General features: G+C 55.0%; 1 protein-coding gene across 3 annotated transcripts in view; it reads left to right on the forward strand.

Moving 5' to 3' along the window:
* LRP1 (LDL receptor related protein 1) overlaps nt 1-13847 on the forward strand; it is a 177105-nt gene that overhangs the window by 83524 nt on the left and 79734 nt on the right. For all 3 annotated transcript variants that reach the window (XM_037883672.2, XM_037883673.2, XM_043532632.1), the window contains exon 7: nt 10787-10949. In XM_037883672.2, the coding sequence (XP_037739600.1) occupies nt 10787-10949 (163 nt within the window). The remainder of the gene's footprint in view (nt 1-10786; nt 10950-13847) is intronic.

Here is a 13847-nt window from a genome sequence, read left to right on the forward strand (position 1 = left end):
GTGAAATTCTGGACCCTCTTGACATCCAAACTCCCACTGATTTCAGTGGAGCCAGGATTTCACCCAGGCGCTAGGGCTTCACCCTGCCACAGTGTGCTGGAGCGGGTCAGGAGTCTTTTCCTCCCCAGAACATTTGTGACTTTTTGTTGAAAAAACAAACAAATGTCCGCCAAAACCTGAGAGATTCGTATAGGTGAAAACTCCCATTTTCCATCAAACTTCCACCTCAGCTCCATCCCTCCTGCCAGGCCTCCGTGGGCATTAATCTGCAGGACGTACGAATGGCTCCTTATCTACGCTCCAGGAGGGCCCGGGGGGAGGAATCCTCTGGCCTGTATTATACAGGAGGTCAGATGAGATGATCTAACGGTTCCTGGTTTACTTTCACCTTGTGTGCACACCAGCCCTTGGATGGAAAAAGTGTTGTTCTGAACAGCTGCAAAGACCTGGCGCCCGTCCAGCTCAAAATCCTTCCTGACCACTAGCAAGTTATCAATTTATGCCATGAAGCTTCTTTTCCTGCTGAATTAATATTTTTGAGGGACCTCCGAGTCTATGCACATTCACCTCTCTTAACTGACTTCCCTTCCTAAAGGGCACCATGATGCGTGTCTGATCTCTCAGGGCTGTGAATTCCACAGATTTTATTACAGCTGTTTCAAAGCTGTGTTGAAATAATTTGTTTTCCTTTTGGAAGATTAGTGCAGACTCACTTCCTTTCTATTTCAGGCCATGATTAATCTGCGGCTGTGGAGCATCTGACTCTCATGTTCTCGTAAACCACTGACCTACTGAAGCTGAGAGCTAGATGACTGTCTTTTCCCCAAGTTCATATTACTTGAGTTCCCTAGTGCGCTAGGCGCTGTACAAACGCAGAACAAAAAGACAGTCCCTGCTCCAAAGATTTTCCAATGGTAATTAGACAAGACACACGAAGGATGGGAGAAAGGAAGGGTTAGTGGGGAAAACTGAAGCAGAGACATTAAATGACTGGCCCATGGTCACCCAGGACAGAAGGGAGAGGTTCTGACAATTGGGTCCTTACTACAACGCTCCCCTCTCTCTGAGTCTTCGCATCCTTATCCAAAGCAGTTGCACTGCTGTGCACTGTTAAACAGCTGCCAGCTCGCACCCCAGAGGGGGCTGCGTTTCAGAGGGAGACGTGAAGCGATTCTGGGAGAGGTTGGCTGCAAAATGCTGTGGGATCTGTTGGAAGGGAAAGATGCTGTTTCATGTACAGAGATTAATTTTTCTTTCTCCCTACTCGGAAATCCGTTTAGCTGAAAAATATCCAGCGTACGACATGGCAGGGTTTGCCCTAATAGGGGATGTATTTAAGGGGAGAGAATGTGGCCTAGTGGACTGGGACTCAGGGAACCGGGGTTGTAGTCCTGGTTCTGGTACTGGCCTGCTGGGACCTTTGGGCAAGCCCTGAAAAATGGGGTTAAAGTGCTTTGAGATCTGGGGACGCAAAGCGCTAGATGAGCACAAAGTGTTATTAATAAGCATGATCCTGCATCCGTTGACATCAGTGGCAAAGGATCCAGTCCCCAGTGCTTTGCTGAATCAGGACCTTAATGCTGAAGTTACTCAAGGCTTCCTTTCAACCCTCCCACTGGACAGCTGTGCAATAAACCCACCAGATTTCAACTCTTTTAAGGAAGAGACTTTTTAAACCTTTGCTTGGCCAGTGCTATTTTAACAGGCTCCAAACCAGGAAAACATCTGCCCAGGCCCCGGCACACAAGTTGCTGAATGAAGCTGCCAGCTGCCTGCATTGAGCAATTTGTCTCTTGCACAATACACGGACTTTTTTTGTGATTTTTTTTTTTCCCCTGCCGCCCCCCCTAAAAAGGGAAAAAAATTGCAACATCCCCAAGGTACATCTGAGTTACGGAAAATGCTTGTAGCGGACACGAGTGATGCGCCTTGTAAGCAGCTTTTTCAAGATAACAAGTTTTGTTAGATTAGAAATCAGCTACATTGCCTTCTAGGAATTGCCTTTGAATTTCGCCAGGTCCTCTTCCAGGAATTCTTTAAAAAAAAAAAAAAAAAAAAAAAAAAAAAAAACCAACCAGCCCCTCTGCCACGTAATTCTTTGGCTCTTAGACTTACATGTCGAAATTTGTTTTTGTAAAAACCAAAATGTCAGAGGAAGGTGGAGAAATTGAGCCCAAATCTTTTTTCCTAGTGACCAAAAATGGGGAAATTTTCCGGCTGGTAATTATCCTTCACTTTTCGAGAGAACCCAAGAGGAAGGATGGGTTTGGAAAATGTGGGTTCAGTTCTTACCTCTGCTACATATGCTGTGCGGGACTTTGCCTCTGTCCTTAGTCCCCCCTGCGGAAAAGAGAGGTAAATTGCAAGCTCTTTGCAGCAGGGCCTGCCTGTCACTCTGGGTACCAACAGAATCTAGCACAGTGAGGAACTGATCTAAGTTGCAGCTTGTAGGTGACCTTAATAAATTTGGTTAAACCCTCTTCTTGAATCCCAGACCCTTGTCCCCGGGCTTTCGATGGGGATCCATTTGTACGTTGCCTTAATCCAGATATTCGACTGTGCCATTTGTGCTACTCTCATCCATCAGACAAAGGATGACTAAGAAGTACCTGTTCCTCTGAGCGGGGCAGGGGTGTGGCTCTCCAGCCTCTTCTTTCTTTGCTTTGCAGATGAGAAGGGAGGCTTGCACTCAAGTTTGCAGGGATCAGGAGAAAGTGGAATGTGGTATGCCAGGGGAGATCAGAGAGGAATGAGGTCCGATACATTCAGGACAACGTCTCAAGATGATTGGCGAGTTCTGTTACATTTCAGCTGAAATACAGTTAACCCAGCCTGCATTTAGAAACACTAGACAGTGGGGTCCTGGTGCCTAATGGAAGAGAAAGAACTGGCAGGTTTAAAGGTCTAGGCGGAGGGTCGGTAGACGGTACACAGCTTTATCTGAAAATGGGTATCGATTTCCCAGGTGGAATTAAAAAAAACACAAAAAGAATCTGGACTTTGTCTGCTCGATATATCAAACAAAGATTGTGTTTATTGGTAGGTCCTGTGCTTTGATTACTCTTGTTTACTTAGGGTAGCAAGTTATTAACTAACCCTATTTCCACAGCTTTGAGGACACTGATGCTCCCCCCCCTCCCCCCAGTGGAAATAAACAGGCCTGAGGCCTTTTAAAAATAACGAATGACCCCTAGCTCTGAGATGGTGCTTTTTATCAGCGGATCTCAAAGCGCGGTACAAAGTATCATTATCCTTGTTTACACATGGCAAAACTGAAGCTCAGAAAGGGGAAGTGACTTGCCCTGGGTCACTCATCAGGCCAGGAGCAGAGGTGGAAATAGAACCCAACTCTCCTAACCCCCGGTTAAGTGCTTTATCCTTTAGGCTACGCTGTGTCCCCCGCTGGCTTCTGATTGTGCAATTGCATCCCCTGGTGTAGAGACCCCTGCATCCATGGGTAGCCAGAGACATGTTACTCTGGGCTGTCACGGCAGGATCGGGGGCCCTTGAGGTATAGAAAAAAAGAGGGACAGAGGTGAGTGTTTTAAGCTAACTCTGTTGTCCCTGTATTCTTGGGCTCTTCAGACCCTGCCTGCCCACCTAAGTTAGAGCAGCCCCAGGGCTGCTGTAACTCCCAGGAGTCATGGTGAGCTGAGGATACCCGAGAACACCCAGAGTGCCCAGGCCACAGCTCTGATCTTCCCCCTGTATGGCAGCGGAGTTCTCATGCCCACTCCACGCAGGGCGGGTCTAGGCCAACTCTACGCTAGACTTCTGCCAACACAACCGTGTTGGCCGGGGGCCCAAAGTGCAGAATTGCACCTTTGCGTGTGCAGTGTACTTGGCTTGGGAGGGCTGGAGTCATGTACCCCACCCAGACCCCAGTTTTGCCTGTATAAGCTCCGTCCACCTCTCGGAGAGATTTGTTGGTTAGTGTGTCAGGCGAGCTCTGCCAGCCAAGCTTTCCAGCGGCAGGCCTGGCCTCGAGGCTCCGGCCCACGGATCGTTATAAGCAGCGTTTCCCAATTCTCCATGGAGGGTCGGCGAGAGGGGCTGGGCGAAGGGTTTTTAAAAGCAGTTTACATGTCCCGTGTTTGTCCCCAAGGCCGTGCGGAGAGTGGGGGCTGCGGGGGAGGAGGGGAAAGCTCTTTCCAAGCTAACGTTAGAGGTTTAAAATAGACGTGGGTAAATTAGCTTCCACCAAAAGCCCGAAAGGCAATCTCAGCGTAGCTGAGGCTCCACGAGAGAGCGGAATGGAAGAAGAAGAATGGTAAAAAATCCGGATTCCTGCAAGTGCGGGGGAGGGGAGGAGAAGGAGCGGTTTGAAAAACAAAAGCCTTTGAGGAAGCCAAATGCTTTCCAGCTGCAAAAATACAGCCCAGGAGAGGCTGGACGGCCTGCGTCAACACAGCTTCTCCCAGCCGCTAATGGCAAGAGCGGAGGGGCAACCCCAGCCGGTCGGGGTCGACCACTGCAGCTCGTGGCCCGGGTTGCATTTGAGACCAGACTCAATGCAGTTTGCAGGGCATGAGTCCTCTTTGCTCTTTTATTATTCCCATAGTAGCTAAAGATGCCCCTGTCTGGCCCCATGGTGCTCGGAGCTGTACGTGCCCAGAGCGAGAGAGAATTCCTGCCCAGAAGAGCTGACGGTTTAACTAGACGAGGGCTGGGAGAGGAACAGAGGGGAAGTGGCAGAGTTGGGAGCAGAATCCAGTTCTCTTCACGCCAAGGCCAGTGCCATCCCAGCTTGGGCCAGGCCCCTGCCACGCAGGAGGTCAGACCAACTGATCAGAGACGCGTCTCTTTTTGTAGACGTAACCTGACTGATGGACGCGTCTCTTTCCGCTAGCCAGCGGGGCGTGGGGGGTTTTATGCCAGGAAGAATCCCTGATGTCCTTTCCTTCTGATGTCCTCCAGGAGTCGTGGTTGCAGGCAGGTTCCAGAAGATGGGGGCAATAAATCTTCATGCTTCGTTCTTTGTAATGTGCATGTGTGGTTTTTTCCTTCTTTCTCTTGCTTTCGCTCTCGCGCTCTCTCTCGGTCAGCACCGGTCCTGTGACTCTGACTCAGGGAACGGTGCCGGGGGCCAGAAAGCTCCCATTCTAAATCCCTGTGGTAGGCCCTTCTTCCCGACCCCCCCGGCCCCGACCCCAAGCCGTGTGGGTGGGTCTCTTCCCCCCCTTCCTTCGGTCAGATGTTAATGAATCAGGGCTGGTGGGGGGAGGGAGGAGTATGGACGGTCTGGGTCAGGAAGCTGGACAGATGTTGGAGGAATGCAGCACCCCCCAAGGGCCGGTGGGGTCACAGCTGACGAGGGAGGGGAGCGCGCCAGGGTCAAACTGGGTGACTCAGCAGAGTGGAAATATTAAAGGCATGGTGCAACTCTCCCCCCCCTTCGCCTCCCACCCCCGAAACCAGGAAAACCAGGCGACACTGGCTATTAGCAGAGCAGCGAGTAGCCCTCCCAGGGCATGCCCCGAGGCAGGCAGAGCGGGGTAGGCCTGTGTCACCTCCTGGCGTGGCAGTGGGGGCATGTGCTTTGCTTTGGCTGTTCAGCGTTTCATCACCTTCAGCTGCGGGATGCCGCTGCGGTGCCGGAAGGCAGGGACTTGAAAGGGCGATGGCGGGCGAGCTCAGCCACGGCCGCAGCCTGACCTGAGGCACCTGTCGGGCGTTGCCTGGCAATGTCGCAGGCGTAGAGGATTTCTTTATTCTGAGGGGCGATGCAGTGCCCGGCGTAGGGATGGGATCACAGCTGAGTTTGGGGGGGGGCCCGTTGGGCTGGGCGCTGCACAGACACTTCGAGGGAGAGAGCCCTCCCCAAGAGACCTTGGAAGAGGGACCAAGCGGTGGGAGGCAAGGAAGGCTTGTTCTCGCTTGCCCAAAGTCACCCATGCCGCGGCAGAGAATTGACACCCCTGATTTCCAGAGCAAACCCGTCTCGTTCCCCTTCCGCCCCCGTTTCCCCCTTGTCCACCTGTGTGTGTGTGTTAGGGTCCAGCCACCGGAAGGTTAGGGTAGATTTTGTATTTCTCAACCTCCACCCTCGAGGCAGCGATTGGGCCTAGTGACACATGATGCCGCAGCTGCTTCCCTGGCCCGGCTGCCTACGTCCTAACCCCCTGCCCGGCAGTGCGTCGGGTTTCACGGTCAGCAAGGCCGGCGCCTATTCAAAGGCCAGGCGTCCTAGGAGCGCCGCAAGAGGTCCGCTACAGCCAGAGCCTGCCCTGCCTGCTACGCACCTGGGTGGGGAGGGGAAGACGTTTCTTACGTCGTCGGAGCCGGATGGGTGGGCGAGGGAACTTCCAAATGCAGGGTCCCTGGCATCCCCAGTGCTCGCAGGCAGGGGGGCTCTTGAAAAAATGTAGCTAGTTTCTGAGGGTCTGTAAGGAGGAAGGGCAGATCGCTAGTCCAGACGGAGAGACAAGTCTAAGCATTGATGTGCAGGTGGTATTATCATCATGGGCCAGCAGTCCACAGTGCTAGGTGCTGTATAAACTCCAGGGTCCCTGCACCGAAGAGCTCACAATCGAAGGAGAAGACAAGAGGCAGCAGGTGGAGACAGACAGAGGGGCAGGGGAGCACAAAGGGACCAACCCATGGTGGCAGCGACCTGTAGATAGATGGGCTGGTACATATGGGGCAGAATGTGAGACACAGATGTGGGGGATGTGGAGGAAGCTAGATGGAGAGAGAGGGATGGATGGATGGATGTTCCTGTCAGATTATAATTGGTGATCCTCGTCAGCAGGACTTACGTTAGCAGAAAGAATCAATCTATCTATCTATCCCCATCCACCCTCTCTATCTATATCCATATCTGTCTACCTGTCTATCTATGGCGACCGTCACTGTCGTATCTGAGCAACTTGCCCCCAGCGTTTCAGCCAAGGCGGATTCTATCCCCAGTGTCCTCTTCAGCTCTATGGGTCCCCCCCTGCAGCAGTCGCAGTGAAGGTCTGCTCCTGGTTTGGCCCTGTCACGGTTTGGCCTAAGAAGGCTGGGTTAAGATGGGCATGCTGGCTGTCCTTTAACCATGTGAATGCTGTGGGAACCGCCCTGGTTGCACGAGACAATAGGTGGATGCTGTTTTACTGATGGGATTTTGTCCTTTGGCCCCCTTTCCACCTCCTCCCCTTTTCTGCCCTGCCCTCCCCTCTTGGTACCTATGTGTTTCCTGGTCCTTTGCAGGCTGTGTTGGCTTTTTCCTCCCTTGGTGCTGGGCACAGTCGGCTTGTTTGGCCTTATCTGAGATTCGCTCGAGAACCAACTGCTCTGCAGCCGAGGCTGGGGCCGGAGAGGAAGTGGTTAGAAGCCGGGAGTTGATGCTTTGCTGTGATTTGTGTCAGTCTTGGCGCTGTGTTTGTTACTGGAGTAAAAACCTTGCTACCGGCCACCAAAAACATTTCTAGAGCCTTTCCCCCTCCTTCCTAGCGGTGCGTTGTGTAAATTGACCCTCACCCCTGGCTGGTTTCTGTTTGGATTGCAGACCCGTGGGTGCTATCCAAGCGGGTGGCGGGGGAAGGGTGACTGATTAATTTGGCCCGCACTGGGCCATCTCTGCTTTTAGTGTCTGTAAATGTAACTTTTGCATCTGTCTGGTTTTTTTGTTTGTTTTTTAATGAGATTTTCAGCCTTCCCTACACACTGCTGGGAGTTGAACAAAGCAGTTACTCACCTTGGAGATGTTTCATGTTAAGAAAGAAAAAAATTCGGCTACAAAGGGTCTAAGAAACACCGAGTGGTTGACAGTCCGTGCCCCGAAGAGCTCACCATCTCAGTAGACGAGACAGAGGAGGGCCAGATGAAGGGGCCGGGATCCAGGACTTCTGGGTTCTTTTCGCTCTCCCCCTCCCAGAGATAGGATCAAAAGCTGTCACACTCAGCCCCTTCCTCTGACAGTTTTGTCAGGACACCTGGGTTTTCTTTCACGCGCTAAGAGGGGAGGGGCATCTAGTGGTTGGAAGGTGGGGAGCCTGGACTCTTGGGATCAGTTCCCAGCTTTGGGAGGGGAATGGGGTCTAGTGGTTAGATCAGCAAGGGACTGGGAATCAGGCTCAGAGAGCAGGTCAGTTCAGAGCTGGGATAGAACCCAGGCATCCTGACTCCCAGCCCGGTATCCTACATGCTAGATCATAGAATCTCAGGGCTGGAAGGGACCTCAGGAGGTCATCTAGTCCAACCCCCTGCTCAAAGCAGGACCAATCCCCAATTTTTGCCCCAGATCCCTAAATGGCCGCCTCAAGGATTGAACTCACAACCCTGGGTTTAGCAGGCCAATGCTCAAACCACTGAGCTATCCCTCCCCCCACAACCGCCCCCCCCCCCCCCGAAAAGAAAAAAGAACTAGGGTTGTTGAATGAAGACATTTCTCTGCGCCAGGCGGCCCTGGCCCCCTAAGCCAGCTCCATGGAACGCGACCTGTTTACAGGGGAGGAATGTGGGTGCTGTGAGTTTATCCGATTTAAGGAGCTTTCTTTTTTTTTTTAATCAGCTCCTTAAACCCGGCGTGCCAGGTTCCGACTCTCACCTGCATCGGCTCCTCGGGCGGATTAATGCCGCACGGTTCCCTGCCGCCTCCTGCCTTGCCTTGCCTGCGGGAGCCCGGGCAAGCTGCCGGCCGCACAGCGCTTCCCCCCCAGAGCCCCGGCTTTGTGCTGCGGCGAACGCGGCCCTCGCTGGAAGATTGCTCCCCCGCTGCGGCTTTTAGAGCCATTTCTCCCATCTCCCCTCGGTGCGGCGCTGTCCTCCTGGCGGCCTGCCTGTGACCTTGGAACCCGTTGGAAAGCTCTCCTTTTGCATGGGCCTGGGTCACCGCTGCCCGTGGGCCTTTGAACCATAGAGTCAGAGAAACGCAGGGACCTCGAGAGGTCGTCCCGTCCAGCCCCCCGTGCGGAGGCAGGGCCCAGTCAGCCTCAGCCAGTCCAGGCAGGAGTTTGTCCAACCTGTTAATCTCCAGCCCCGTTCGAACAGCCCTGAACAGATCTGAAGCCTGTTCTCAGGCCCCCCCCTTTCCTTTCTCAAGACAAAACCTGCCCAGGGTTTTTAACCTTTCCTCAGAGCTCCAGGGTTCGAACGCTTTGATCATTTTTGTCGCTTTTCTCTGGACTCTCTCTAATTTATCCACCTCTGTTGTAATGTGCGGGCCCAGAACTGGACCCAGACTCCAGCCGAGGCCTCCCCAGGGCTGAGTCGAGCGGGACAGTTACCCCCCCTGGGTCTGTCGCACGACGCTCCTGTTCACACACCCCAGGATGACACGAGCCTTTTTCACAACTGCTTCGCACGGCTGACGCGTGTTCGATTTGCAAGCCGCTCGCCGCCCGGCTCCTTCACAGCCGTGTGAGCCGCTTGCCCCTTCGCCAGTGTGTTGAGGTCATTTTGAATCTAATCCTGTCCTCCAAAGTGCTGGCAGCCTCTCCCAGCGAGAATCGCCCGCAGGAACGGGCGCCTGTAGCAATGAGGACATGGAACAGTCGCCCCTGCAGCAAACCTCCTGGGGAGGGGAGAGATCGGCGAGGGGGACGGTAAAACCCCGGCTGGGGGGGAATAAAGGGGGGCACTGCAGTGTGTGTCCAAGGAGCTGATCGTATGTGCACAGCAGGGGTTGGCCTGGAGGTCCGGGATGGCCGCGTGGTTTAGGGGACGACAGCTCTGGCCTGGGAATGAGGAGGCCTAGCTCTGCTGGGTGACCTTGGACAAGCTGTTTCCCTTCTCTGTGCCTCAGTTTCCCTCCTAACCTTTGTGTATTTCGCATGCAGGCTCTCCAGGGCAGGGACCCTTGCTTGCTATGTGTGGATACAGCGCTTAGCCTGGCCTGGGCCTCTGGCTGCTACAGTAATCACCCTACCCGTGGAAGGGGCAAATCATGCCCTGGCACAGCATCACTCGTGTGTGAACCCTGTGGATTTAGAAACACCCTCAAAATGAGCCAGAGCCGGGGAGAGGCGTGGGCTAGCGAGCGGGGGTTTGTACAGGGCCAGGTTTTCGAACGCACCCAGCGCCTGACGGCTGCGGAAAGAGGAGTTCTGTTTCCCGCTGCGCTCCCCTCCTCTGTCGCCGGCAGGAAGTGCAGCAGTGTGTGTGTGTGTTGGATATCGCCCATCGCTGGGGTGTGCTCCTGCTGGAAACCCCTCTTCCACTCACCCTGGGACGTGCCCCGGCCGCGGTCAGACCCGAACCCAGGAGGGGCAGCGTGGAATTGGGAGCTGCTGGGCTCCCACAGAGCTGGGGGCTGGGTGGTGTTTCCAAACGGGCCTAGGGGGATTAGGAGCTGTGGGAGTTGGGGCCTGACTCCCTTAGGTGGCTTAGAAATTCCCAGTGGGGCGTAAGCCATATGAGCGGGGTGACCCTCCTCTCCGGGCTTCTCTGCTGCTGTTCCTTCCTTCTCTTCGTTGTTCCTCTTCTCTCCCTCTTCTGTTCCCTGCCCCTTCCCTTCCCTCCGTTTCTCCGAGTCTTCCCCCAGTCTGGGCTGGGCCCCCTCTGCCGGGAGAAAGCAGGAGGCTGGTCTCCGTGCGCCTGTTGGCCTCTGCTGAGCCAGCCAAGGAAGGGGCCAGGCAGTGCCAGCCGGGGGGTTGGTTTTATGCGGACCCTCGGGGTGTGATTTCCCAGACCGAGATTTCTGAGGGCCCCGTGCCTGTCTGCCTGCCCGAGCCCCGCTCCCTTGGGGGCTGCAAAATCGCAGCCGGCTTCGCAGGACGGCTCAGCTCCCAGCGGTTGTGATTTCCCGGTGCGCCCGGCTCCCTTATGCTCGCCGGCCGCCTAACCCGCTTTTGTCCCGCCCTAGACGTGGAGCAGATGGCCATCGACTGGCTCACCGGCAACTTCTACTTCGTGGACGACATCGACGACCGGATCTTCGTCTGCAACAGGAACGGGGACACCTGCGTCACGCTGCTCGACCTGGAGCTGTACAACCCCAAGGGCATCGCGCTGGACCCGGCCATGGGGTAAGAGGGGGGGAGGAGAGGCCAGCTGAGCCGAGGGACCTGACGTGTGACCGTAACAAACCAATAAGGAAACCGTGGTGCTGCCCCATGGTCAGTCCAACCGGGGGCATGGCTCACCCAGACGTGTAACCTCCCCCATGTCTGTCTGGTCCTTCCCGGTGTGTTTCCCATCGGCCCCAGCTGAGATCTGGGCCGCAGAGCGAGCGATGGTCACTCTAGCAAAGGGCTGCCTGGCCGGAGTCGCTCAGCGTGTGAGCGCCGAGCACCCGTGGGCTTGGCAGGTGCAGAGCCCGACGGACGAACAAAGCCAATCGTTGCGAGAAGTTCAACTCCTCCAGGCTAAGCAGGCGAGGGCTCATTCTGCCCATTTCACAGACGGGGAGGCAGAGACTGGCCCCAGGTCACCCGGGGAGTCTTCGGCAAAGCTGGGAAGTCAAACCTGATCTCAGTCCAGCGCCATTACCCCCGAGGCCAGGGAATATCAGCAAAACCCACCTGGTGTTTTTATTGCTGTGTTCTGTACCCAGGGTCTTTTAAACCAGTGGTTCTCAATCAGGGGCCTGGGGCCCCCTGTGGGGCCGCAAGCAGGTTCCAGGGGGTCCGCCAAGCATGGCCGGTGTTAGACTCGCTAGGGCCCAGGGCAGAAAGCCAAAGCCCCACTGTGCAGGACTGCAGCCCAGGCCCCCGAGCACGCCACCTGGGGCTGAAGCCAAAGCCTGAGCAACTTAGCTTTGGGGGGCCCCCTGTGGGGTGGGGCCCTGGGCAACTGCCCTGCTTGCTACCCCTTAACGCCGGCCCTGGCTTTTGTATGCAGAGAACCAGCTGTGGCAGGGCTGAGCCATGGGGTTTTTATAGCATGTTGTGGGGGCCTCAGAAAGAGGAAAGTTGAGAACCCCGGCTTGAAACGACCATCAGAGACAGAGACTTGTGACCCCTCCCCGTTTTCTCCTGGGACGGTCCAGCTTGGGTCTGATCTTGATTTGACCCCTGGCAAACTCAACTCATTTTAACCCCCCAGCAAGGGCTAAAGTTCCTCATCAGCGAGACTGCGTCCCCATCATGCCGGGACATTTGCTGCTGGCATCTCAATGCCAGCCACTGACCCCCGCAGTACAGAGCTGCCACTGTCAGCGAGATTGCACCGTCTCCGTAACGGTTTTCAGGAACTAAGATGAGTCATATCCCCAGTGGAGGGTGAACGTCTCTCACTCCACGTAGCTTTACATCCTGTGTTCAATTCAGGTAATGGCCCTGCGAGCAGCTGCCTTTTGGGAAATCTTGTGCGCCAGGGAGCTGGTCTGGTGACGCTGAGTCATCAGCGAGGCTAGCCGCGTGCTTGAGAGCTGCAGAAGAAAAGGAGAGCAGGAGTGGAAGGCGTTGTTTTGGGAAGAAATGGAGTAGTGTGTGAAATCTGGGCAGGTGGCATGTGGGAGAGTGAGTGTGTGTGCGTAATCCCACCATGTACTCTGTGCACACGTGTGTGAACTCCAGCCACGTGCATTCCCCTGCAGTCTCATCTCGACCAAACAAAATTTCGGCTACAGAGGAGGCTTGTTTTCCCCAGCACCTTTCCATCTCCAGGGTTTTTGAGTCAGGCCTTGTTTTGAGGAGGAGACGCGGCAGGTGGGCTCAGCTAATGCAGACTAGCGAGGCCTGGCCTACAGCTGGTGACTTGCCCTCCTGTGGATGCAGAGGGACACCCCTGAGTGGAGTTGCTGTCCTGGTTGGCCAAGACTGCAGAGACTAATGGTCACGTCTGCGTGTACATGCAGACTCTCTCCTGGGAAGCCGTGACTTGTTACCATGTTAGAAAACCACAGAAATGTCTGGCTGGCTGGGACCTGGTGAGGTCATCTAGTCCAGCCCCCCCCGTGCTGAGGCTGGCCCGAGTATCCCTCCGTGACGTTTAAAGAAGAGCTGTTCGGTGCAAGCTCCTGGCGCCTCAGGAAGAGCAAGGCAACCCAGAGCTGCTAAAATCCCGCTACCCTCCGAGTGCGCTCGGGAAAATACTGGGGTTTAGCTAACGCCCGGCCTCAGTGCTCTGTTTTTCTCGCTCACGCCGAGAGCTCTGTGAAAGTCGTCCTCGTAGGCTCGTGTCTTCCTCCGCCCCGGCGGCCTGTCTGACGCGCTCGGCGTGTTTGTAAAATGGTTTTAGCTTGACCAAGAGAGGCAAGGGAGGGGATACTTTTAGTTGGACCAGTGTCTGCTGGTGGGAGAGACAAGCTTTCGAGCAGGGCTCCGTGTCACTCGAAAGCTGGTCTCTCTCAGGAGCGGGATTTGGTCCAATAAAAGATACGACCTCAACCACCCTGTCTCTCCAAAACCCTGGGACCGATACGGCTACCGCAACACCGCCGACAGCGTGTTGAAGACCCTCAGTGTAGACAGCATGTGGACAGATGGTGTGACGAAGCGGGACTGTTCTTAATGTTTCCTCTGAATACTGTAGGGGTGCCTCAGTTTCCCCTAGGCATTTCTTAAGTCTCTCGGTGGTGGGAGAAGGGACTGTAATTGTTGCAGAGCAAAGGGCCAGGGTACATAAATGGCCGACACTCTGTCTCCTGGCAACTGATGGCCTGGGCCCTTCCCCCCTGCAAGGTGAGAGCTGAAGGGTTGGAGAACAAAGGAATCCGGTGACCTCCTGGCCCGGGAAAGGGACAAAGTGCAGAGGAGGAGGGGCTGGAGAGGGTTTCAGTTTGGGTCTGGCTGGGGACGATGAGTGAAGGGCAGATGTGGTTGTCTGGCTCACTGCCCCCGAAAATGGACCCAGCTGAGGGGTCCTGTTCTCTGCACCTACAAGCTCTGTTTTAAACCATGTTCCTGTCGTCTAATAAACCTTCTGTTTTACTGGTTGGCTGAGAGTCCCGACTGACTGCGAAGTTGGGGGGCAGGACCCTC

This window comes from Chelonia mydas, chromosome 20, assembly GCF_015237465.2.
Source record: "Chelonia mydas isolate rCheMyd1 chromosome 20, rCheMyd1.pri.v2, whole genome shotgun sequence".
NCBI classification, from domain to species: domain Eukaryota; kingdom Metazoa; phylum Chordata; order Testudines; family Cheloniidae; genus Chelonia; species Chelonia mydas.